The 26,022-nt window shown below is 43.3% G+C and overlaps 1 protein-coding gene across 2 annotated transcripts in view; it reads right to left on the bottom strand.

The window, feature by feature from the left end:
• Nucleotides 1-26,022, bottom strand: part of VGLL4 (vestigial like family member 4) — a 75,869-nt gene that overhangs the window by 4,336 nt on the left and 45,511 nt on the right. For both annotated transcript variants that reach the window (XM_057404238.1, XM_057404237.1), the window contains 2 exons: nucleotides 18,698-18,887; nucleotides 2,867-3,089 (listed from right to left, as the gene is read on the bottom strand). In XM_057404238.1, coding sequence (XP_057260221.1) covers nucleotides 2,867-3,089; nucleotides 18,698-18,887 — 413 coding nt within the window. The remainder of the gene's footprint in view (nucleotides 1-2,866; nucleotides 3,090-18,697; nucleotides 18,888-26,022) is intronic.

Here is a 26,022-nt window from a genome sequence, read left to right as displayed (position 1 = left end):
CTGTTGTTCCTTTGCCTGATTAAAAAACCACTACAGTGCACTTCCATCACGGTTCTTAGATATTTAAGTGACAAGCAGCCCTACACAAAAAGTGCAGTGTAAAAGCAAATAATTAAAAGCACTGAAGTGATTTTACAGCAACTGTTTCAACTTCACAGACAACATTACATACGTAGAACTAAATGTCAACACAGTGTACGCTTGTTCCATTCCGGTGCCACAGATCCCTGTGATCCCAAGACTCGGCCAGGCTTTACACAGGTTGCAGGTATTTGCCTCCTTAGTGTTACTCAGTTTTTGATGGCACCATTTTTCCTTCAGGAGCTCACTCTTCCCAGCCTGGCTGATCCTGTACTCCCTACTCTGGGCACAAAATATAAGCCCATAAGATTAAATTATAAAGAGCACCTGAGTGAGCCTTGACCACAAATACTTTCCTGTTATAATTAATCTGCTTTTCTAGTGCTGCTTAATGCATCACCCTTCTTCATTCTCAACATATGCAAACTCCCCAAAGCGTTCATCCCATAACCTGAATTCTGCAACGGATACTCTGCACAGTGTAATGGTAAAACACTCTTCTTATACTTGTTCACTATGTAGATGTTGCATTGAAACAAGGCCTAAGGAGGAAGAATGTCCGAGTCTTTCAAGTGGCTGAAGGGAAATGAAGGGGATTAGAATATTTTTGCTTTGCATCTTTGGTCTATTTTATGGTGCAAGGAGTCCATTTTGCTCCAGCCAATGCAAGTTCACTGGTAAGTGTCCAAAGGATTAACTGAATTGCTGTAATTAACACAGTTTTAATTTCCTGTCCATCTTGTGTGCAGCAAGCCCACAAGAATCACTGCTTTACCTACCACCACATACAGTCAATGAGGAAGGAAAGAGTTTTCATTGTGTAGTGGTACTTTAGTGTACAGAGTAAGAGCAAGGCCAAAGTGAGAGTCTGGAAGGGAAGGTTTAACACTGCACGGACACAACAGGAATGACGCCGTTCACATCTTACTGCACTGCAGCAAAGTACAAAATGTAAATGAAGAATTACTCGATTCTTCCCGAAGCATTTGTTTTCTTTTTAGGGACCAAGACTTTGCACATCTATGAAGCAAAATGTATATATGCTGCTCTCTTTTTAAAGGAGTATTTTAGACATCCAAGAGGTGGGAAGTGGAGACAGAGTGAGGCAGCAAACAAGGATGCACGTTCGGAAGCGAGCAAGGATCCCAACACCACAGAGGATCTGCAAGGCAGGATAAGGCATGTGTAGGTCTGTGTGTACAGGAGCACGGAGCAGACCACACAGATTTAGATGAGAATACTGAGAAAAGCTGAGAATTTAGTGACAGTGACTACAGCAGCTGAAATACAAAGGTAGTTTTTCCCACCTCTTTATTAGAAAGAGGGCAAGATAAAAATCCCATTGAACATACTGAGGTGTAAATAAATAAATAAATAAATCCAAACCCAACAAAAGAACAAATTGTCAAACCTGGGTTTCTGCTGGGTTTTCCAATACACTTTTGGCTCTGGATGATTTCTACAATGTGCTCTTAGCAAGGTCTAACCTCAACATCCAATTTTCCAAGAAAACAGATTGTAACCTAGATCAAAATGTCAAAGGTAACAAGAGAGGAAGCTGGTAACGGGCACCAGGAATGGGCTCAAGTCAAACACCCCAAGAGGCTGGTGTCAGAGGTGGTGGCTGCTCTGGACACTGCCCAAAGGGCACCAGTGTCGTCAGCGGCAGTGAGGCCCTTCCTCCTCTGTTACCACCCAACACTGAGAGCAAACAGGAGCTGTTCTGCACAGAACAATAGCTCTGCAACCTGTGTGCCAAGTGATGCAAGAGAGCAGCCACACTAGTGCAGAGCTCGGCCTTTTGGGAAAGCAAAATGGGAGAGACAAGTGTACACAGGCAACCCCTGTGAAAACCCACACAGCAGGTGTAAAGCGCACAGCTCCGGTGAAGAGCAGCTCTCATACATTGTATATGAAACCCCAGCCTCTGAAACAGTATCTGCTCCAAGTGTTTACCCTCTGCAGGGCATCACAGCAGGGGAGGGAAGAAGGCAGGAAGGAAGAGCTTGGGCTAGTTTGATTTCTCAACACTGTAGCTCATCACAACTCGGTTGTCTTGCTTTGTCTCTTCACTTGGGATAAAAGCAAGTATGACAGAAGGAAACTATTACTGTCTAACCTGCATAGAGATAGCTCATCTTCAGCAGTTCTGGAGAAAAACACAACATACAAGATGGCAAGCCAAAAACCAAACCACCAGCCAAAACCAAACCAGAACACTGCAGCATATGGAAATAAATGATAATAGAAAAGAATTACTTTAGGAAAAGTCACTGCGGAAGAGCGAAACTACACTGCTCTGAACAACACAATGAATGCTTATGGCTGGCTAAACCAACCAAGGTCTTTCCAGCTTCTTTCACCTGGAAAATTCAGTGACAAATTCTCTGCGATGCCCTTTCTGTCTCACAACTCTTCTTCAGCAGTCCCAAGAGGAGATCAAGTGAATACCTGCTTTACCTGCAAGCTGCATCGGTTACTGCCTAGCAGGCACTGGAGCTCTGTCCAACCACAGACTTTGCATTCCCAGCTAAAGCAGCATTCACAAGCTTAGCAGAGCATCAGAGAAAGGTGTGTCAGCGTGTGACACTGACACACCTCACATCCAACACAATGAGCTGGGACATTCCCTGTGCATTTTTAAAACACTTTTTGTCTGAAGACTAGCATTGCCTACCTACTGTAACTCGCAATATGTTCTGCTTACACCCGCGCAGTCCTCACTGTGTCTACAGCAAGGATTCATACAACCACCCACAGCTGCTTGTCAACTCGAAGCCAGTACCTGCTGCCGTTCCACAGAAGTCAGTGTAGGTGTGATGCCAACTGTCCGGGTTGCATCCATGCTGTTTTTGGTCAGTGCTAGAGGTTGATCCATGGTCAAGCTTGGGATTGAGGCATACATGTGATTGGCATGAAGGCTCATTGTCGGGGCAGCAGCCCTCTCTATGGGGCTGCGACTCCTCTCTCTGTGCTCCTTCCGAAAGTCTCCATTGGCAGTCTTGTTTCTAAGGCAAGAAAGAAAAACAAGATCAAAGGACTCACTATGGTTACAAGCTAGAGCGGGGTACACAACACTGAATCCCTTCAAGAGGCAGGAGGCAATGCATTCTGCTGGGCCTGTGGGGAGGGCAGCGAACCCCTCTGTGAGGTCCCCCTGCTCTATCCAGCCAGTGGTTTGCATCTGCAAGCTCTGGCAGCCAACAGTTTTCTTCAGCCTGGAATTCCTTCAGATCCTTAGCTAAATGCACTGAGTTTAAGTAACACTTCTGTTAAGATCAGACACCTCCTCATTTCACATACTATTAATCCCACTCTGTCTCCTGACACTGCAATATTCTCTAAGCATTATTAAGCCCATGCAAAGTCTGTTTTCCTCAAAAGCCATGGCTGTGAGCAAAACACAGCGAGTCACAGCAGGAAGCAGGATTTTCACAGCAGAAAAGGAAGGAAAAGCTAAACTGCACTTTTCCCAGAATCACTGGATTAAGCCATTCTTTAAAAAGAATCATTTCAAACTACTACTGAACAATAAATCTCAGTAAATGTCCTCGCATCATTAGCCTATCACTCACTGCAATTAAAATAATACTGATGTGGGGCTTATGTGTGAGACATCTCAGTTTCCACACATGAAAGGCAAAGCAGTGAGCCACAGACATACAGCACTGAGGGGTTAATGTGCTGCAGCACCCAGTGCCTCAGTGCCACAGAGCAAACCCAGTCCATCTTTCACACAGGAAAGCACTGGAGGAGAAGGCTGCTTCTATGCAACATAGAATTCTGTCTTCAGAAGGTTCTTGAAGCAAGAGGGATGTGTCCTGTGTGTAAGTGGGTAAAATCCAAGGTATTTCCCCCACTTTTTAAGCATATATTAATATGCAGGAGCAATCTTTACAAATGCTCTGATGAGTATTAGGCAGAGAGAGAAAAGGAACAGAGAAGCGTTTTCCATAGTACTAGAAATGAAGATCTATGAAGAGTATTCAATATTGAAGTAAACTACAACTCCAAGAAGCCCCTGCCTATTGCAACATCAGGGAAAGCATCAAGAAGGCAGGCTGACAGCTGAGGGGAAAAGGAACAGAAGCCAAAGCCCTGCCAGCAGAGGGAAAGGAGGAACCCCGAAGCTTTACCAACCAAAATGCTACAGGAAAAACCTGCAGGAGTGCCCCAGGAGTCAGGGTGCTCACCGAGTTGCACAGCATTTGTTTAAGCGCCTTTGGAGACCACATAAACCATGAGCTTTGACAGCATCCAGTGGCAATGGATTCTTCCATTTAAACTACACACTTGTTGGGTACCTTTTCTTCACAGGTTGTTTTTGTTTCTTTTAAACGTGAAATCTACTGACGTGCTCTGCTGTCACCTCCTTCTTGTATCAGGAGAGGCAAAGCCATGGCTCCCTGCTGATCATCTTCACACCCCTCCTGAGTCCATCTCTGTCCAACAACCCTTTTTCTCCCAGGTAATACTTCCTTCAGGTACAAACTGTTCCCACACCTTTGTCATCCCTGTGGCCCCACCTGTGTTAGAGCTAGAGAAGCTCACTCTATCACCTCAATCTTTCTTGAGGTGAGGGTCCAGATCTTGGCTGCATTCACGAACAGGACGTTTGCTGAACTAATCAGCTATTCCCCAGCTTGCTCAGCAGTCACTTGGTTGTACAGAGATCTGCTATTGCTGCCCGAACCAAAACTCAATTGGCACGGTGGAAGTTAGGGTTAATACGATGCCAGGCAACCAGTGACTTCAGGACACAGCTCATTCTCTCTGCCAAATCCCCTCGATGTGCTTAGGAGGGAACAGTCAATAGAATAATACAATACATAACTGTTCAGATCCCCCAGCTCTGCCTCCTCCCTTGCATCCCTTGTCCCTCTTAACTCATGACAAATCAGGAGCTGCTGATCAGCAGCATCGACCATAAAAACTAACCTTTAAAGTTTCACAGCTGGTGCTCAAGAGGTTCTCTGAACATCATGTGTTTCCTGAATCCTCCTTTGCAGGCCAGATTCAGGCACAAAAGAGCAGCACACAAACCACTAGGAAATAACATTCTCACAGTGCTACATTTCCCTCTCCTGCCAGCGCTGGTCCCATTTCAATTCACAAGACTACTCTGCAGTATCAGCATTCACAAGAAAGACGTTTAGAATTGCAGCGCTCTGAGCTAATGACTGATGCAAATGTGTGACTTGAGGCAGCACAACAGACTATATTTGAAGTACAGTAGCCTCATCTAGAGTTACAGCACTGAGGCAGCCACCGAGCACAACAGCAACATCCATCACCACCCCTGAGGAAGCAAGGATGGACTTCACAGTGTGCCTTTGCTGGCTGGTCTGTACCTGGACAACAGCCACGAGACAGCCTGGGAAACAGCAACATGAAAAGACATGGCTAAAATCATTGTTCAGGCGATAAAGGCAATGCTGTGGAGAGGGGGACTCCCTCTCCTTGCTGCAGCACAGTTATCTTTGGTGGCTGCAAGCCAAGATCTTACTGTTCAACTAAATATTATCTGCTCTACTACAATTTAAGTAACCATTTGGAGGCTGCAAACCCACATACAGCTCCAGCACATTCCTGCTTCTCACTGCCTCAAAGGAAAAAAGTAACCCCTTCTCATCAGGACTGTATTTTGGCTTAACGAGCACAAGCTGAGTTTTCAAAGGAAAAAACTTGGTTTCCTCCACCCAAAAATGCCTGTAAAATGAAGCAAAAAATGCAGCCACACCAGTTGCTTGGGTTTTTTCCTGAGAACTGGGGATTTCAGCAACTCAGGGCTGCATTTCCTGGGGGGGCAGGGCTGTCAAGTGACCGGCCATGACCAAAGCTCCTGAAATTCCCAAGCAAAAGACATTTTCCAGCTTACACAACAGCACCTATTTCACTGCTCCTTACTTCACACAAACAGCCACAGCCCTATGTGTTGGTCAACTTGGAGGTTTTGCTGGGAAAAAAAACACAAAGCAAAGCAAAACAAAATCAAAACAACCCAAGAAAACTTCTGCAGAGGTTTTTGGAAGCAGGGACCGGGAAAGTGGGAAACGGGCTCAGCCTGAGACCAGGCAGCACAGCCCAGCACAGGGACCTTCCCGAAAGATACCCAGACTTAGGAAGCTCTCAGCAATCTCAGCACACCACACCCCAGCCCCTTCTGCAGGCACATTAATTCCCTCTGCCTGAATTAGAACAACTCCTCTTACGGGCAGGGAGCTGTTCATACCCCGCTCCTCAATGCTCCTCAGTCCATCTACCTTCACCTACAGAGTCTGGGCAAAAAACGAGAAACACCTGAAGCTTCAATTCCACATCAGCCCAGCTGAAAATGCTACAGCACCGGTGGAACAGTAACATGATAGCTCTGTCCTTGTGAAAACACACCAGCACTTCTGAGTCCCTCCTGTTGAAATATAAATAGCAAATCCTACAGGCATCTGACTCCACTCGTAAAACAATTGGGCAGAAAATTATTTATAGTTAGCAGTCTCACGTTATTCAATAATTTCAGTTGAAAAGACAACTTCAAAACCAGTTTTAGATTAGAAACCGAAGGTTTGCTACAGTATTATTAATATTATTACCATACTTGAGAGAAGCCATTCTTGTTTTTATCTCAGATGGTCTGCCTGAAGGGGCAATCAAAACAGCCTGTTTGAAGAGAACTGCATTTCACTAAAGTCAGTTAGCTTAACAAATCCCCCCGCACTGAACAAGGGCAGAGGCATCTCTTCGTTCAAACACAAGAGCAGAAAATTACAAAGAAGGATTTCTGACCATGTTTGAAAAAAATCACTTAAAAATACATGCTACAAATAAATCCAGCTGTCCAAACAGCATTACCATCCCCCAGCTCCACGCTGCCCTAAAGATCAGCATGTGTGACTCTGGACTCCATCTCCTGTGGTGCAGATGTCAGTGCACTCTATTCACAGTGGTGAGAGCCACCGAGCCCAGGCACTGGGACAGTCACCTCAGCCATGCCTACCACCCTTCCTTCCCTGCTGACAGGGGCAGGCAAGCTGCTTGCAGGCTTATTCTAGTAAAATTCTACACCATTCCAACCTTAACTTCTTCTCTCCAGCATTTGAAAAACAGACATTGTTTTCCATGTCTCTCCCCAGTGAATCATAACCAAGGCTCCAGCACTTACCAAGCATCATGTGCTCAGATGGATGTCATACCAAAACCACACACATCCTGACTGAGAGCTGCAAGTGTCCTGCAGCGGGGTTCTAAATACCTTTTGTTAATTGAAAGCCATGTTTGAGCCCTCCTCAGGAGCCAGTTCAAAGGTAGCTCAAATGCATTGTTCTGAGGATTTTGTTTTTGCTGTACAACCTCTGAATGTGGCTGTTCTGCTCCCTGGCACACAGCGGCGGTAATTCACACTCATCCTACAGGAACAAGCTCGCTCTGCCAGCTGCTGAAGGAAAAGGGAAAGAAAGAGGCCCACTGAAGGGGACAGTTTTGCTTGCACTCACTTCCAGCCTGCAGATCCTTAAGGAACAGATGCCAAAAGTATTACTGTACCTCCAAGTGAAGAAATCACAGACGTTTCACACTCCCTTTGGCAGAAATAGAGCTCTAACTTGGAATGGTTGTACTGTAGGAGTGTGTTTCACTCACAGAAAGAACAAGTATCCACTTACAGTGCTTTTAATTGCCATGTTAGATGTTTTCTTTAAACATACACAGCGCACAATACTGCTTAAGAGCAGACTTTCATCTCTGTAACCTAATTCAAATACAGTTTAAGTATTTTCAGCATCTTTATAATGCACCTATTCTAACATATTTTACTTTATTTATTCACAAACTCTTAGGTCTGAAAGAAGACAGCTGCTTTTGTTACAGACTACTTAAGGATTTACAACCCACCACTAGAAAACATCTTCTCCACATTATGGGGATCATTTCCTGCAAAAGTATCTACTTGTATACATAGATTCTGTCACTGTGAGGTGGGAATACAAGTATTGAAGGTCATATTTCAAAATATGTATTTCCAAAGAGAAAAATCCTTACTCAGGATTATTTAAGTAATCTAAATTCACTACGAAACCCCAAACAAAACCTGCAAGTATTAGCAGTTTGCTCTCTTGAGTGTCAGCCAATTATCTGAAGGACTCATAACACGAAAAAAACCCTCCTAACAGCCCAATACACTCTTCAAACCACGTCTACTTTGAATGGCTGCCACCTAAATACAGAACCCTTTCTCCACTCCATTTTACTAGCTGTACACTTCCTTGTTACTTTGAGTAGCCTTTTCCTTTTACAGCTTAGTACTCCATCCCAAACAGCTTTCAAGTAGGCAACTTGCAAGAGATTTTTGCCTTTGCAAGAATCACTTCTGCCCCATCTGATTTCTCAGGTTTCCTGAGAAAGATAACGCCCTTCCCTTTTTGCCACTGCTGTGATTTAAGCATTATTTGTACAGCATATTCCCCCCTGCAGGAAATCTTTTGGACAAACCAAAGATCGTGTTCAGACCAAAGCGCAGATAAAGCTGACAACTGATCTCCCACTAACGCCCTTCTCCAGGCAGCTATGCCTCCTGCACTGGCTCCGGAGGAGCCCAGAACAGCACTTTGTTAGCCAGCTGGCTACAAAGCCTTCTTCAAGTGAGGTCTGTAGCTGGAAAATCCTCCACTTCTCCCCCTTTCAAGTGTGGTTAACAAGGGAAGAGGCAGGTGGCAAAGTCTTCACTTTCTGCCTCAGGCTAGAAACAGCTCAGCAAAGGAAGGAGGAGCAGGATTCTGAGCACTGCCTCAAAGCTTCTCCAGCCACCAACAATCACACTTAACTCTTCCCAGAAAAGAGCTTTTGTTCTTTAGAAGTTTTCAGCATCAGGCCGGGTCTGGAGCACTAAGCACCGTAACTCACACCAGTTCCTTCAGAGCCGTAAGTACATACATGGGCACCAACTGTACCTGTTCTCCCCTGCCCTCTCCACTCCTCTCTAGACAGAATCCTTAAGAATTTTCAGTTCACAAAGATTTTCCTCCAGCTCAGTGACACAGCCAATGGAAACAATCTTTGAGATGAGAAGTCAAAGTAAAACCGCTGAGAACAAACTAACAAGAAATAGGGTAACCTTACATATAAACAAACCTAGGTCAGACTTTCTTATCTCACCAAAGCCAGATTTCTCAAGGTAAAATCTTGGACCAGGTAGTTACTTGTGAATGTAACCAACCAGGAGGGCAGATTTCACAGAGTAAAAACACCAAATTACTACTAAGCTGTGAAATGCATAAAGGAGCATCCCACTGCTGCCTGCCTGCACCAAGCAAACACACTCAGACACGGAAGAGCTCCCCTTCCTGAAGGCTTAATAGCCTCAAGTATAAAAGAACGCAAGAGAAACCGCATGATGTAAGACCTTAGTCAAAAGCCAAAGCCACAAAACTGAAATCTAAATCTAATGTACAGTAAAATCAATTTACACAATCTCGGATCCTACTTATTTTTCTCACAGGGTGTTTGTTTAGTGTTTGGCTGTGTCTGCTCCGGCACTCACAAGGTTGGTTTAAAAGGTAGCATGGGTTGCTTTATAATGGCAATCACTCATTCTGTCCCTAAGGAAAACTCTGGGATTAATTAACTGAAACATTATGTCACTGCTGGAACGCAGACGTGTACAATCCAGAAGCAAAGTTACCTCCCTGCAACAGGTACAGACTGCAGGTTAGCTGGGAAATCAGACCCTCCAAGTCAACTTAAGACCCCTGCTCTCCCACCACCTTCTCTGCCCTGCACTTCCACTGCCTGCTTGCCCACCTCCTACCCCTGTGGTTCAGCTCTCAATTGGTGAGGTAGACCTGATGGCTGATTTTAAAGCCCTTGAATATTTTGAAGAGGTTTTATGTGAGGCCATACCTGAGATGGAAATAACTCAATTTTAACATGTAGTAAATACGTGGGGAAGATGCGAAACCCTCATTGATTCTGCTGAGGCAGCTGGAAATATGAATTAGCCTGTTAGGAAAAGAAAATAAATCACTAATGGCTCAAAAGTAGAGCTAGAACAAGAGAAACCTCCAGCATTTCAGTATTACCACAGTAACAAGTGACCTGGTACAACTGGACACTGCAGTAATTATACAAGTTTCCTAAAATGCACCCTGGTTTCTAAAGGGTAAAAAAGCCCATTTCATCCCTTCAAAGTTGTGTTTAACTGTATCTAGGTGGACACCAAGCTCAGTACAACTCCCATCAGCTCGGATTTAGTTTTCAAAGACTGAGGACAAAAAATATTCAGGCTCCTGCCAGTTGCATTAGGCAAAGAAACGAAACCTTCTGGTCCTCTGACCTGCAGTGCAGCACCACTGGCCTCCCTCTTCTACCTACTGTTTAAGAGCAGGAACAGCACCCATCTTGGAAAGGAGACAGAAGTGACCAAACGCTGAAGATCTGCCTGATCCAGCCTCCTACCCGTAACTCTCAAAAGAGCAACAGTGGCCTTTGGGAAAACCAGCACAACACACTAGAAAAACACAGACATGAAAAACTATTTCTACCAACTGTGAAAACCAAAAGGCAGGAGATGCGAGCATTTCAGCTGCAGCACAGGATATGGTCTGCCTTTAGAAGGTGCTGGTGCTACTGTTCCAGAGAGCCCCTTTTTGCGAGAGTTTCAGTAAAACTGTAAAAGTCAGACGTGTCAGCACACACCAGAAACTCAATGCTATGGCTGCCAGTTAGGAACAAGAACTAAGGTTTCATTTCTAGCGCAAAGGTAAACTGTGCAGAAGTCAACATCATATATGGGCACTTGAAGGCACAAAAGTCTTATTCTGAGAAAGTCAAATGAAGCCAGTGAAACAGCAGAGCCTGCCAACGTCCACATCTGGAGAGCAAGTAAGGCTACTGCCTATACTGAAACAAACAGAACATCATCTAGAATGGCAACTCACCGCTGGAATGGAAACTAAATGTATCCCTGCAGAAGCATGAACTGTTTCAAGTATGAAAGGCACTTGGAATGGCTCGGAGGGGAAAAACATCCAGAAAAGCAAACGATACAGAAAATGAGGTTAAAGGGACACTCCAAACTTTAGGGAAAGTTTCTAACAAGGAGGAAAATCTGACAGTACAAGGGAAGCGCAGAGTCTTCCATGAAGGCAGCTGGAAGGTCAGGGGGGTTACTGGAAAGATTCAGACGTAGCTGTAAGATGATTAACTTGTACCTAACTGCAGCGCCCACCCAAACACCTCTGGCAGACATTTCCTCTTCCATTCTACCAATTCATGTGCTGGGTCACATGCAGCTTTTATAACTCAGCCATATTAACATCCTTTTGAAGTCATACTTGGCGCATGCAACAAACCTTTTCTACTGAGTCACTGGAAAATACTGTAAGAACTATTTATGATCACACAGAGAAAACTATGGGCCAATGTCAGGAGAAAGCTCATACATAAAATGCAGACAGCAGCAGGGCATGTCCTAGTGGAACAAGATTCACCACATACATGCGTGCTCAATATCGCCAGGGGACATCAGGCTGTTCTGTAGGCTCTGGGAAAAGTTGAAGGTGGTGAAACTCAATGGTGAAACTGTGCAGAACTGTTAGAGGAAATAAAAAACGGCTGTTACATTTTCTCACTGTATTTTCTGCATTATTCCTTACAATATTTTCCACATTATTTGGAAAAATACTTTCATTCCTCACCCAGTGCTTGACATGGAACTATTTGTGTTACAGCAAGTACCAGCTTCAGTCAATCTGTGATCCTCAGGCTCTCAAAAGTTTACATGAGTTTATTTAGTTCAGTCACCTGAAAGACTGCATCGAGTAGAATCTCATGGTAGAGAAGCTGATGAATCACTTTCTTCAAATAGATCATGGGGGAAGTAAAAGATCCCAACAACCTGAGAATGGCACGTTTATTACTAAGAGCTTTAACAACACAAGCCAGTCTCTGGAAACAAGGTCACAGTGCTGGAATTAACCATGTCAGACTGTCAGGAGATGGGATGATAGAGCTTTTTTTTCCAGCTTCAATGGTTCTTATGAGAAAGAATCGCCCAGGGAAAAGGCCCTGGATCATGAAAGCTTACAAATGATCGTCTCTATCCATCAGATACACCATGTAACATTAGCTGATGAGATTTCTTTTCATGGGCTGTTTTATAAAATAAAGATTTCACTAAAAGTGTATTGAAACTGTTTGTAATCACTAATAAAATCTGAATTACCTAAACCCTGGAAGCACTATAAATACAATAACAGTTTCATCGTATCTTGTACAACTATTCATACAAATATAGTAAAACAGCTCCTTTCAGGAGCTGATAACCAAACTGACCACAACAGTAGCAGGTTTGAAAGTACACTTTGGAGTTAACGTGCCCAAGTTAACCACTGAATTCTGCAATCTGCAGTATCCTCTCAGAACAACTTCTTGTTTAAGGGAGACTCCAGTTAGAAAAGCAAATCACAAGCAAAAGTGTTTGGGGGGGGGGTGCTTTAATTCCCCCTCTTTTTAAAATCCTGATTTATGAACCCTAAAAGTTCCTAATTAAAAAACAGATTCATGAAACACCATTTCTTATGGTTCAGACAACAGCTCCAACACACACCCCACAAACAGCTCTGACAGACAAGGCCTTTTAGGACAGGACTTTTACAGGAATGTATGACTCAACTTTAACTTGACTGCAGTATGCAAGCGCTCCATTACCTACAGGAACTGCAGATCTGTGCCACGTTAAAGACTATGTGGAACAGTAACTGCAGTGCACCAAGACTTCTCCCCAGATGGTTTGGGAGGTTTTTGTCATGGCTAAACTGAACTCATCCCACCCCCCTCTTTCTTTCCAATCAGGCATTCTGTGCTCCAGCCACACAAGGAGGGTGGCCATGCAGCACAACGGAAACGTCACCTTTATGTTTCACATTGAGCTCTAACAGTGCTGGCAGAGCTCTACACAAAACATAAAGGTGACTCGACTTAGGTACAGCTAGAAATAGCCAGAGGAATACTATTCACCTTTCAACACTGAGAAATAATGCCATTTGTCCAGTCAGCACTCAGCAATGCTGCAGGAATGAGTTAAAGCCAGCTGGGTGTTTGTGTAGCGCATTACAACATGAGAGAAAATGAAAGGAGACTGCCCAGGCCAGAGCTTTCAGTCTGGGGAAAAAACGTACTTATTCAACCAGAAATTAATGTAATGTTTTATTCCAAATCTTATCCTTACAGAGCCATTGTCTATAGCAACCGTGTCCATAACATCCTAATTCTCAAGAGCGCAACTTTCTAGTAAATGATACATCTGTCAAACTGCAGGAAACATCTGGGAAAACGGTTAAATGAGAAGTGAGATTAAACCCTGGTTTCCATATGGTTAGGATATACATCTAGAATGTGTCTCTAAACGTTACTGGTTCTTTTCTCTTGCTTAGCTATCAGACTTTGGATTGGTGGTCAATGTTGGAGCTAGCTAACAAACCCCTGCTGCTGGCAAGAGGAGACACCTGAGCTAACATCGCCTCACTTTTCAAGTACTCAAACATATACCCATACTCTGGCAGATGGGGTCTTTTGGGGAAGGACTGATAAGCTATCCATCAACTTTTAGCCCTGAAACTGCTCCTACCAACCAGTTCACATGTGTTTGCCTACCCTCTCTTCAACTAAAAAGGACTTGAGTGCTTTCTGAAATTCTCCCTTGGATGAGAACTTCTGCAAAACTGTGTTAAATATTAACTCGGATACATTTGCTCTTTCAAGCCTGCCCCTGAAGGTTCAATTTAATGTATATGTGTTGGAAACAATTTAAGAGTATTTGTGTGATGCACAATCTTCATTAATAAACAAGAAAATGTATCAGATTTGGTCCAGTATTCAAACAATGTATACATGGAAAGAAGAAAACATGGGAAAAGCAGTTGCAATCCTGCTCCTTTGCCCAGTCATCAACAGGAGGCACACTGTAACAGCTCCACAGGCAACAGGGAGGACTTCAGCTTCACCAGGACTGCTCTGCAAACACCAGGTTAATCCTAAAACACTTCAAAGGCATATTTGTGCCAAGAGAACTGAGTGAAGATGCTCACAGCAAATGAGAGAGACCTTTTGGGTGTTCTGAGCTCTGTGTGTTGGGGTTTTCGTTTTTTCCAATTCCAATTTGTCACAATAAAAAGACAGTGTAAACATGTTTCTTAATCCCCCATGGAGCTTGGAACCCAAAAAGCAGCAGTTACAGCAAAGAGCTATCTGAAAACTGCCACATTACCTCTGCAACCCAGTTCTAAATCTTTCTGAGCCCTTCCTGGAGCCGGAGCCAGCCTCCAGCACAGCAGGGACCTGGTTTTCTGCAAGACATTTCCACCTGGCATCTCAGCCAGGGTCAGGGAGGACGGAAAGAGGAGGGGGATAGAGTCCTCCAGATCTTAACTCAAAATTCCTTGCTTTGAGCCACTACAAGCTTGATGAGGACAGAGCTGACCTTGCTTTGAGCAGGAAGCTGGATGGAAAGGTCTCCTGAAGCCTGTTCTAACCTGAATTACCCCATGGTCTTCGAGTCCAGGGAACTTTCCATAGAGCTTAGGGCAGATTTTTTTAAAAGGATGTCAGGATAATTTCTCTGACAGTGTCATTAAAGCAAGCAAACTCCACTGAATAGTCATGGCAGAAGCCTTATAATATATGGCAGCTTCCAAACTCCAGGAATCAAATTCAGCTTTATAGATCAGATTTGCCAAGATTGGTCACTGCAATAAAAGTGAAGACACAACCCAGAATGAGTATCAAAAGTGTCTGGGTCTGATATATGGGTACATTTAAAACTAAACATCATCTTACAAGATATACATTGAACTACCTTTCTGATGGGTAGACCTTGCTTTTATTACAAGAAAAAGCCAAATTATTTGGCTTTTTAGAAGGGCCTGGAGGGACAGGCCAAGGGGAATGGCTTTAACCTGCCAGAGCGGAGACTGAGATGAGCTCTTAGGCAAAAGTTCCTCCCTGTGAGGGTGCTGAGGCGCCGGCACAGGGTGCCCAGAGAAGCTGTGGCTGCCCCATCCCTGGCAGTGTTCAAGGCCAGGTTGGACAGGGCTTGGAGCAAGCTGCTCTAGTGGAAGCTGTCCCTGCCTCTGACAAGGGGTTGGATCTGGATGAACTCTTAAGGTTCCTTCGGAACCAAACCAGTCTGAGAGTCCATGATTCTATGCTATTAGCTGTAACTGTCCCTAGCTAAGAGCAGTTAAGAGCTGTGTATCTGCTACTCCCTACTCGAAATCAGAGCAGCTAAATCAGCCCAGTGCCATTCCTCCACAACACTCAGCCCGCCACTGCTCCCCGGTAATGCAGGGCCTCCATCAGGACTCTTAGGGCTGCGGACTGGCTGATGTCCACCCTGCAGCTCCACAGAGCAAAGGGAAAAACAAATCACCCCCCGAACTGCTCTTCTGTAAACCAAGGCAACTTCAGTGAAGTTACACATATTAAAAGAAAGGCATATTTCAACTCGAGGCTTACAATAAGCTCGCTGCTTCTTTACAAAGCACCAGAAAATAAAAGCATGGTAAAAAAAAAAAACATGTTTTACTTCAATAAGATTATACTTTAACCAGTGCATTTTAAGTAATACATTTGAGGGACACATAAGAAAGTGTAAAATGCAAATAAAGCAGTTTCATATGACAATAGCTGGGGTTTAAGTTGGGGTGGAAGCATTCCTTTTCCCAAGTAAGGAGCTATGGATGTAATCTCTATGGCCAGGAAAACACAGAAGCTGTATAAATAGAGCCTGTATGCTGCTGTAAGGAAGGCAGGCAGTCTCACATATTGACTTTTTAAGTCATCCACAAGGTCTCAAGGGTATTTTATTATCCTGCAGCTGAGAATTATCTCCCCTGAAAAAACAGAGCCTTTGATAAATTGTTCTCTGCACAGGAATTCCATGACATACTTTACAAACCCAGGAGGACTGCCAGGCCATTTGATTCACTCTGCTCCAGAGACTGTAGGCCAATAGTTGTGTTTTCCATGACAGAAGTAAACATACCCCAGTACAAATCAAAGACAACACACTGGGGAGTTACACCTGAGCAGCGCCTATCTCTACGCATTCTGTTCCCAAGCTGAAGGCTGGCATCGCTGGATTGCTCCTCATGCTTCCAAAGCACTGAAATGGCTTTATTCCCAGTGAGATGCTAGGGTGCTGGTACCTAAGAGTTAACATCCAATTGCTAACAAAAGGTTCTACCATTTACAATGAACCACAGCACACAGCTCCTGCCCTGTTCAATGATGTCCCAACCACAATGTGAAGCAGTTTTGTATTAATTGCTCACCAGCACAGTTCTGCCAACATCATCACAGACCCAAATGTCTGAACAGGAGCTGCTTGTGGCGATAAAACCTTGTCTTCCAAATGAAAAAGATCTGCCCACCTGGACATTTAAACACCACTACATGGCAAAGGTGTAGCCCTAGCACTGACTGGGGCAGCTGTGCCCAGTTTGTGTGGCACCAACTCATGCACCCTATGCTTTCAAGGACTTTGTCCTGAAAAGTTCAAAATGCAGACTCTAAACTTCACCTTTACAGTCCGAATCACACAAAATGCCTTTGCTACCAGCGAAGGTATTGTGCCATCTCCACATCTCTTACGGAGCTGGGTCTCTAAACCGAATGTTGTCAAACTCATGCTTCTAAACCTCCAAGTCACTACCGTGGGGCTGCCATTATTCTGTTCCATTAAGTATTTATTTCCCCAAATCTACTGCCTTGTCTTCAGCGTAAACAAGTCAAGCTGCTACAACACGCTGCCCATGCCCAATGTGCATTTTTAGGACAGCTGCACACAGTTTGAGTAATTCATTTCTATTGTTAAGCCAGAACATCCTCATCCGAAAAAAGAAGGAAAATATGAAAACCATTCGAAAAAAATAACCTCATTAGTGGTGGTGGCAGGGAAGTGGCAGTAAAATTCAGAGAACATGCATGAACTTTCCTTGTATTTGAAATCCACTGATATTCAGTTATTTCAGCTTCACAGAAGTCTGAAGTTTTGCAATATTCAGTTGAAAGTGTATTTTCATATGGCCAGATAAAACTTACAAAATAAAGCAGAAAAAAGATGGCCTCACATATGCTATTTCAGGTCAGGATTCACGTGCAGGTTTAACTGAAATTAATTATGTCCCATCACATGAACACTGGGCAGACAACCAGTGCTTTTCATTAAAAGAAGAAAAGATGCACATTTCATACATTAAAAAAAAATAAAATCACAGAATCTACTGAGTAAAAACATTCCATACTGGAAAAGATCAAAGAGCTTTCAAATACACCTGAGGGAATCACATAAAGTAACTAACTGCCCCTATCTTTTAGGTTTGAACGTTAGTCAAACATGAGTCTGCTCGTTCAGACTTCATTATTTTTATGGCCTCCACTGTATAAAGTGGTATAATGTATGTAACTGCCAGCTGTGCTTGATTCCGTCATCAGCAATTGGGTTTTAAAGAAAATAACACCTTTTCCCACAATCCAAACACACCAACTCAAAAATGCCATAGACTTCTTTCTCATGCATGTATGCCACAGAAATGCAGCACACAGTTCTCTCCAATACCAGCATTCCCAGCTCCAGAGAAGGGCTATAAATAGTTAAGTTTTTAGAAGAAAGAGCAGGGTATGCTTTAAATGAGAAGTCTCCCCTCTGCTTGTGAGCTTCTATTGTTTTGCATTACTTCAGTGCTGGATTCCTGATTTGTAACAAATTCCAAGACTGCAGACTACAGGCCCAGCCTCTGACTAACACTGTGGTGATTTATTTGAGGCTAAATACCTCTGTCCGCATCTTATGACTGAACACAACAGTCCACAGCAGCATGGAATGCGAGGAATGCCGAGGCTGCAGGAGCTGAGGCAGCAGGGAAAGGCACACAGCTATCAGGCAGCCCTGGACTGCTGAACCGCTCCAATCACTTCCTCCAGTCAAGAATGAAAGGAATTCTCTAAGCCTGTACTTCATGCCAAGCAGACTTGCATTCCCAGGAATGAGAACAGAGCAAGAATGGCATTTGATGATTACCCAACACAGGCACCTAACTCATCTACACCTTACCTGTAGGAAAAATTCCACATCTGACTGTCAGAGCTGAGGCACGATCCTTTAAGTAATGTTTAGTAACAACTGCAGCTTACCCAGCTGTCAAGGCAGACTACAGAGCAGCTGGCTCACAATCCTGGCCTCGAAAAAATGCAAAGCACTTCTGTTTCTCCTCCTCCTGCCTCACCACCCCCACCAGCAGAGAGTGCAGAGCTCAGAATCAGGGGAAGTGAAAGGAGCAGATTACGCAGAACAAATGAACAATACTTCAGAAATCGCGAGGTGAATACGTATGTTCTACTATAAATAGTTAAACTGAGCTAATTCCTGTTACCTCATGCTGTATGAAAACAAAAGAAAACAAGATGACCCACCAAATCACACCAGTCTTTGTGCAGATCTTCCAGACTGGAACAAAGGAAAAACCCAGCCCAAAGTTTTGGATGCAGTATGATTTTAGCACACACAGAGACGAAGAGGATAGCACTACATTCTGTGAAGCAGAGAAAACAGAAGCCAGACACTTACAGATGGGGATTGAACATTCGACTCATTTTAGAAACGTGGTCATTTTCACAGTCTAGCTCATCGTCCCCTTGGTCCATGCTCAGCTTTCTCTTGTTGGGGCTGATAGGAGGAGGGCCTGTTCGATGGTTGGTTAGAACGGAGGACACTGGAAGGGACTGCATTCTGGGCTCCCCTCTTAGGGCTGCTTCACCTGCAGGAAGAAGACAAGTGAGAATGAACACAACAGGGAGAAGAGAGGTAAAACAATATGCTCTCTGAAAACATTCTCACACAAAACTCTCCCAAACAGATATCAGGTCTGCACAGGCACATTTAACATGGCTGTAAGATAAATAAAGTATCATAAACCATATTCCAGTGTTTTATGCTGGAATCAACAGTCCACAAAAGGTAGTACGGGAGGGGTCAACTCACCCCAGATAATCTGAAAGGCTGAGCTAACGCAGCTTTTCCAACAGCAGTTTTATTCAGAAGCATTCCTTCTTACAAGCTGTAGCTCCAACACTGAACTTTCATTACCTCATTCTGCAAAGCATGACTGTTCGCACTGAAATAAGCTTTGTTCCTTTTCTTATGGTTGTGGTTATAAATTCCAGGGCTACAGATCACACTGATGCCAAATACTCAAGATCTAAAACTGAATAAATGTTCAAACGATTCCTTTTGTGAAAGGCTGTCCAAACCAAGCTTCTCTGGTATATAAGTGTGCAAGGCAAAAACTAGGGAGAAAACTAGAACTTGCTGATGTAGATTTTTAAGTTTGTCCTGCTCTATACTTTTAAACTACGTTTGGAGCAATGAACAGAACAGCACAATTCTTCCGCATAAGAATGACAACATTTCACTGTAAGAATGCTAATGCTCAACTAGGCAGACTGGTGGCAGAGTACTGAGGAGATTATAAATCGCATATAAATCTACACTTACCAGAAAGTGCCACTCACAGCATGCAGGAGCTGTGTATGAATAATTCCAGAACTGATACAATGAGCTTGCACAAAAACACATCCCATCTCATTACTAAGCACACAGGACTCTTCCCATTTCAACTAAACATCTCACTAAAGCACAATGCTGCTTCAGCAGCAGCTATGGACTTGACTGCAACTCACATCCTCACAGCCACAGGTTGTATTTAGACCTCAGGGGGATTCAAAGATGTTAAAACAACGCTTTTGGGACTTCATAAAGGGGTTGGAGAGGAGCTGAATTAACCAGCGTTACCTGTTCCGGTAACACCCCTGAAATAGCCACTTTTGCTAGAGTTTAGAATTTGTATTTTTCCTACACTGCCAGACACATTTGTTTTCTACATGGCCGTAATTTCCAGAGCTAAAATTAGGATCAAGTTAACTCCATCTGCAGTACCTGACAATGGAAATCTTTGTATGCCACCACACATTTTCACATCATCGCCATGACAGATGATTTATAAAATGCTGCCCTAATTCCACAGACGACAAACAGTGTTTTGTTGGAAAAGGAACGAGTGAGGAGAAAACCTCCTGAATGTTTACCAGTAAAAATAAGCATTTTGCCAATTTAGTCAGCATAATATAAACTAGCAAATATACACCAACCTATAATACACCACAATTCACGATTTCTATTAAAGACTCTGGCACCAAATCTAAATAGGAACTTTCCATCTCGGCTTTAAATAGTAAAAACTGCGCTCTACTGCAAATGCTCCGAGGCAGACATCCAGCCCCTCTCCTGTTCCTAACACCCAAAGTGTTAGCCCCACAACTGCCCCACTGTCACAGGAGAAGCTTTAAGCAAAAAGACCTCTCATGAAATAATCTTTGTATCAGTAAAATTTCTGAATATTGTCTTCAGCCTTTGTATTTTGCCAGGAGAAACCTCCACCTACATAGCGTTCATACTCCAAACTCCAGATGTAAACCACATCATACCAGTTTCTCCCCAGTGATGAACCTCTCTCACTTCTATCTTTGACAAAAATAAGTTAATACCAAAGTCAAAAGATAAAACTTTTGATCACTTATGGCTTGTGATACTTTCATCCCACCTGTATGCAACCACACTTCTCTCTGCAGGACCTCAGATCACTTCTGAAGGCTCAAACACGAAATTCCATTACAGGAATCACAAATTCCATGTAGGCACTTAACTCCAACTGACTTCTGAGCAACTCCTCATGGGAACACAGGCAATTTAAACACCCATGTAAAACTAACACTGGTGTTTACAAGAGACAAAAGAACTTTACATGCTGTTAGAAACCTTTCTGTTTTTCAGGAGCCTGATTCTATACAGTTACCTCAATGGGGGTGTGTGCGTGTATGTGTGTCCTTAAAAAAATACAAAATAAATTCAAAATACACATTCATCTTACTCTGTGCATGGTAACACCACCATCTATAGATATTCCTCTGGGAAGATTCTGACTGGACACAAGAGGAAAGTTTTTCGCAAAGAGAACAATCAGCCATTGGAATCAGCTCCCCAGGGAAGTGGTGGGGTCCTCAACATTGGACACTTTTTAGACTGGGCTGGACAGGGTGCTGGCCCATCTAGTCTAGGTCATGGTGTGCCTAGAAAGGCTGAGCCAGATGATCCTTGAGGCCCCTTCCAAGCTGGGATCCTATGATTCTGTATTAATACCCAGATTGAGCACAAACTCTGGTAAAAGCTCTATCGCTATTTGATGCTGGAATTAAAGAAACCCATTTGAAAGAAATCTAGCTAAGAAAGAAATGGCTTCAAATTAAAGCCTGTCGAATTTGGTAATACACGGTCCTCATTGTATAGAGACGTGGTAATTATGCAGGGGATACCAGTGCCTTCAGGTAACCACACCAAACTGCCCAGTGTTTCCACAGCACCACAGGGCCATTTGGCCACAATTAATCTAATTAACAAAGCTTCAAAGAGATGGCAGTGCTGAGCAGGCAGGAGCAGCAAAAGCTCTTACATCCTCAATCTCTTACAGAACAGGCAAGAAGAACTGAGCACCTCCTCATAAGAAGATACAAGTGGCCAGTGTTGGACAAAGCCTTGGGTCATATGGTTTAGTGTGAGGTGTCCCTGCCCATGGCAGGGGGGTTGGAACTGGATGATCTTAAGGTCCTTTCCAACCCTAACTATTCTATGATTCTATGATCTTGCACAGCCCACCCTGCAGACACCAGGCAAGCAGAGAACAATACCAAACAAGAGAGTCCAGATGACAGGGCAAGATCAAGAGGAAAAATATCTCGTGTTGTTTATGGGGATAAACTGCACATTTGTATACTGTATTTGTACTGCACCATGAGTTTTCATGTGGCTGTATGTTTGATTAAGGCTAAAACTGCTTTTTATTTAAATAAAAAGGCAACTTCTCTCCCCCACTACTTTCCTGCTTACCAAACTTGAATTTAAACCAGAGAGGGCGAAACCACAGCAGAGCCTACCACACAGAATGCTGCTTTACTGACTCCGTTTGTCTCCTCCAACTGACCACACTCCATGGTAACCAGACTCGCATCATACAGCTGGCAAGACAACACTCTGATAAAACAACTGTGTCTTATAAAATTCCCTGAGTCCAAACTCCAGGCTTCAAAATTCATTACTGTGACGGCTTGAGTCTGCACTGCGACTGAAAGCAGAGATAGCAAACACATTTATTGTGCCTCTCTCAATACTTCTCTTTGTTTCAGTGTGCAGATGGTGTAAGGCACTCCAGATCTGCTGCTTTCAGATACTTCTACTTACAACTATTCATACTGGTCTCTTCCCCCCCCCCCCCTTTTCTATTAAAACTGTTAAGCAACATGATAAAGCACAGACAAGCTAAACAAAGATATCAACGTGACGTAGTGTCTGCCTATATAGCAGTACTGCAGTAGTGCACTCAGTTGACAGAAGTCCATGCAGTCAGCAAGAATGTTCTTTATTTTAACCACTCAGGAGCCTACACTCCTGATGGGAAAGGGATTCACATTAACACGTGCAAACTGAATGTTTGTAAAACATTCAGACCCGTACACCACCAGGACAGTGCTCTGTAAACAGTGGGTCTTCCACACCGTTTGCGTTTCTCTTGCAGTGCAGTCAGCAATATCTGCATCCCTTCTGCAACGTTCGCACAATACAAACATCACAACAGCAAAAGTCGTGTTTTTACAAGTGTGGATTTGATAGCAGGACACCAGAGAAGGCTCAGAATATGCCTGAGAACTCCAGGAGTTACCAAAGACTTGGGGGGGAATATACACCATTTTGGCAGTAAGCTTGCTTCCTCTCTGACCCAGCAACTCAGTACGGGCTGCACTAAGACAAGGCTACCCTATCCTACTCCCCCTCCCAATTTCCTCTCCCCGCTGGCTACTATTAGTGCCTAAAATCCAAGCACTAATCACAGTCCAGAAACAAAAGGCTTCATCTTTCCAGATGAAGACTGACATTATACAGACCTTAAGACAGATCAAACTAGAACTCCCTGAAAGAGAATTCCAGCACTGCCTTTGCCGATTTTACTTCTCCATTCTGCATCTGACAAAGGGATTTGTCCTCAAGAGTGAATTCATGACACATTTACCAACTTTAAAGAAAATTTTCTTGGTTGTGGTGTCTGTCAGCAGGGTACTTTACCTTTAAAGTCCTGGATTAAATTACCCTGACCTCGGGCCACTCCATTAGCTAATAAAATCATGGGCAACAGAGTTTAACAGACTTCAATTAATGTGCACTGCACCTTTAATTAACTTTTCCAATACCTCCATGCAGACACAGGCTCATTAGAAACAGGAGGTTCCCCATGTTCTTAGGGCCAGACATCCCAGGAATCAACAGCACATGAAGATGTTCAAGGGCATTTTCTCTGCTAGTTCAAGATCAAAATTGAACTCTCACGACACATGAAACATTAATGCTGAAAAGCTGCATATCTGTGAAAAGGATGTTATAAAATGGAATGCCTTTTATTTTCTATTCCTATTTGCTAACAGTCATGAGGAGATTAAATTGCAAATAGACTGGAATGAATTTATGAACTATTGCATGCTTTCTTCCACTATCTCAAACACAGAATTCAGACTGAGCCAACATAAATTGGGATAAATGGCATAAAATTTCCAATTCATGCACAAAAAGCACATGATTTCAGATATCAAGTACCAAGCACGGAAGTCGCCACAAATTACTCAATTCAACGAGTCATCAAAACAAGTTATCAAAACAAAAGAATCATAATACAGCACCAGAGAATTAATCTGCAGAAGTTGTCAGCTGCCTAGTTTGAGTATTACTTCACATCTATATATTGTAAGAGGACTGATACCCTTGAAACTGGGAAACTCCCTAGAAATTAAATCTGTGTGAAATAGACTACAGACAGTCTTAAGAGTGTGTAATTTGAGGCAGATTTACTTCACTTACTTGCCCAAAGACATTTAATTAATCCAGACTCCCGAGTGATAAATCTCTGGTTCACAATAAAAGATATCCTAAGCAGCAGCAGCCACACATTTATGTAGATACTGAACATTTCTACAATCCCCTACTCAAAGTCCCTTATGTAAACCCATCATTTTGTACCACTGCTTTATTTCTATCAGAGATCTGAGCTTAAATAAAAGGTAATTCTGGGAATCAGTCCACCAAACACCGCAGACAAAGTCACAGTAGTCTGTATTTCCTTTAGAGCATATAAAACAGACTACCTGGAGAGCATAATAAAACAGCAAACTAGAGGAACGACAGAAAATTAAATATTAATGGGAACAGCCTAATCATAAAACACTGCTATGAATCAGGCTTCCCAAATATTTCTCATTATAATTAATAGATTTCTTTCACTGGCCAGCTTAGTGATTCACTTATCTGACAGATATTTTACTGACTTTCTTGCAAGATGACAAAAAGCTAATTTAGGAAACCAAAAAGTCACATACACACATACAGAAAAATTGGCAAAAGCCTGCTCTCCTCCGTTTACAAAATATATGAAAAGCACTCCTGGAACCAAGCTCTGGCTACCACTGTGCAGACACATGGATGCCAGAAAATCCACAGCCAAACCCAAAATCCAGTGATTAAATTGACTGTTCTGCTCTGGCTCCTCCATCTGACCATGCCTGCCAACAAGGGACACATTATGCTTGACATGGCAAGAAGAACATAAAACGGTGACCTCTGCATTCAATCACTTCCACCCACTTTTTCCTCCTCTTCCTTTCAAAGGCCTGCACACAGGAAGGAGCCAGAGTTTAGGGACAGCGATACCACTTGCAGAGCTTGCTTGAGGATCCTTCCAAAGATCACATATTGTTAACCAGAGCCGAGCAGCACAGCTGAAAGCAGATTTCAACTTAATAGGTCTTGAAAATGCTAATTGTGACAGGCAGAATAGGGCAAAATTGGCTCCCCAAACCTAACTGTATTTACTCCTTCAACTGTACTGTGAAACACTCTCATCTTGAATTCTTTCTTATTGTAAAAGCCTACATGCACAAAATAGCACATTCTTACGTTCTCTTACATCCACTGACTTACATGGATAACTGCTTCAGCTCTACAAACTACTTGATAAACGTAAGTGAAAGTCTCTGCTGACCACTTAAAATATGATTGAAATAAATTCTCTTCACCCTGCTACCCAGATACCAACTGAAAGAGTACCCTTGGCAAGTAGGCCAGAAAGTGATGACACAGAAAGAAGGGCAGCAGATAATGCCACAAAAAGAGCAGCATGGAATAAAATGAAATTCTTTGGTCTAGCAAACCTTAGTGTTTCCAGCATGTGTCATATCACCAGCAGCATGTGTCTCAACATGGCGCTGCCCTTGGGCCACCCAGCCCTGCCCAGGGACATGGGCCTGCGTGTGCAAGAGACACCTGAAGTACTTACAGAAGAGTGGAGAGTCCTAGACCTGTACATCGTCACTCACTGGCTGGCCTTGTCCTGTGATTGTATACGTGCAGATATGCACAGTCCTCCTTCAGGTAAAAGCTACAACAGTCAACATACCAGTACATAAAAAGGGAACTGTTAAAAGAGCATCAACTGACAGCACTGTGTTAGGTACTTCAGAACTGACAATACCTAGCTGAGTAAGCTGATGGACATACAACTGCTTTACTCCTCAGGCTAATAGTACTTCCTGCGTAGAAGGCTACAGGTGACTTACTTGGTGCAGAACAGACCCAACAAGGGCATCCCAAACAAAGTGAGAGTGTAAAAGAAAAAGGGAGACAAAGGGAGAAGCATAATTTACATTTTCTGCAGGAAACAGTGATTTTCATATTCTTCTATCTGCTTAGAGAACACAACATTCCTATTTACTGGGCAGCAAAAAGACAGATGATCCAGTCAG

The sequence above is a fragment of the Pezoporus wallicus genome, unplaced genomic scaffold (assembly GCF_028554395.1).
Source record: "Pezoporus wallicus isolate ANWC-B61680 ecotype Strahan unplaced genomic scaffold, APGP_CSIRO_Pwel_v1 contig_5935, whole genome shotgun sequence".
NCBI lineage: Eukaryota > Metazoa > Chordata > Aves > Psittaciformes > Psittacidae > Pezoporus > Pezoporus wallicus.
This window is presented reverse-complemented; position numbering and strand designations above follow the sequence as displayed.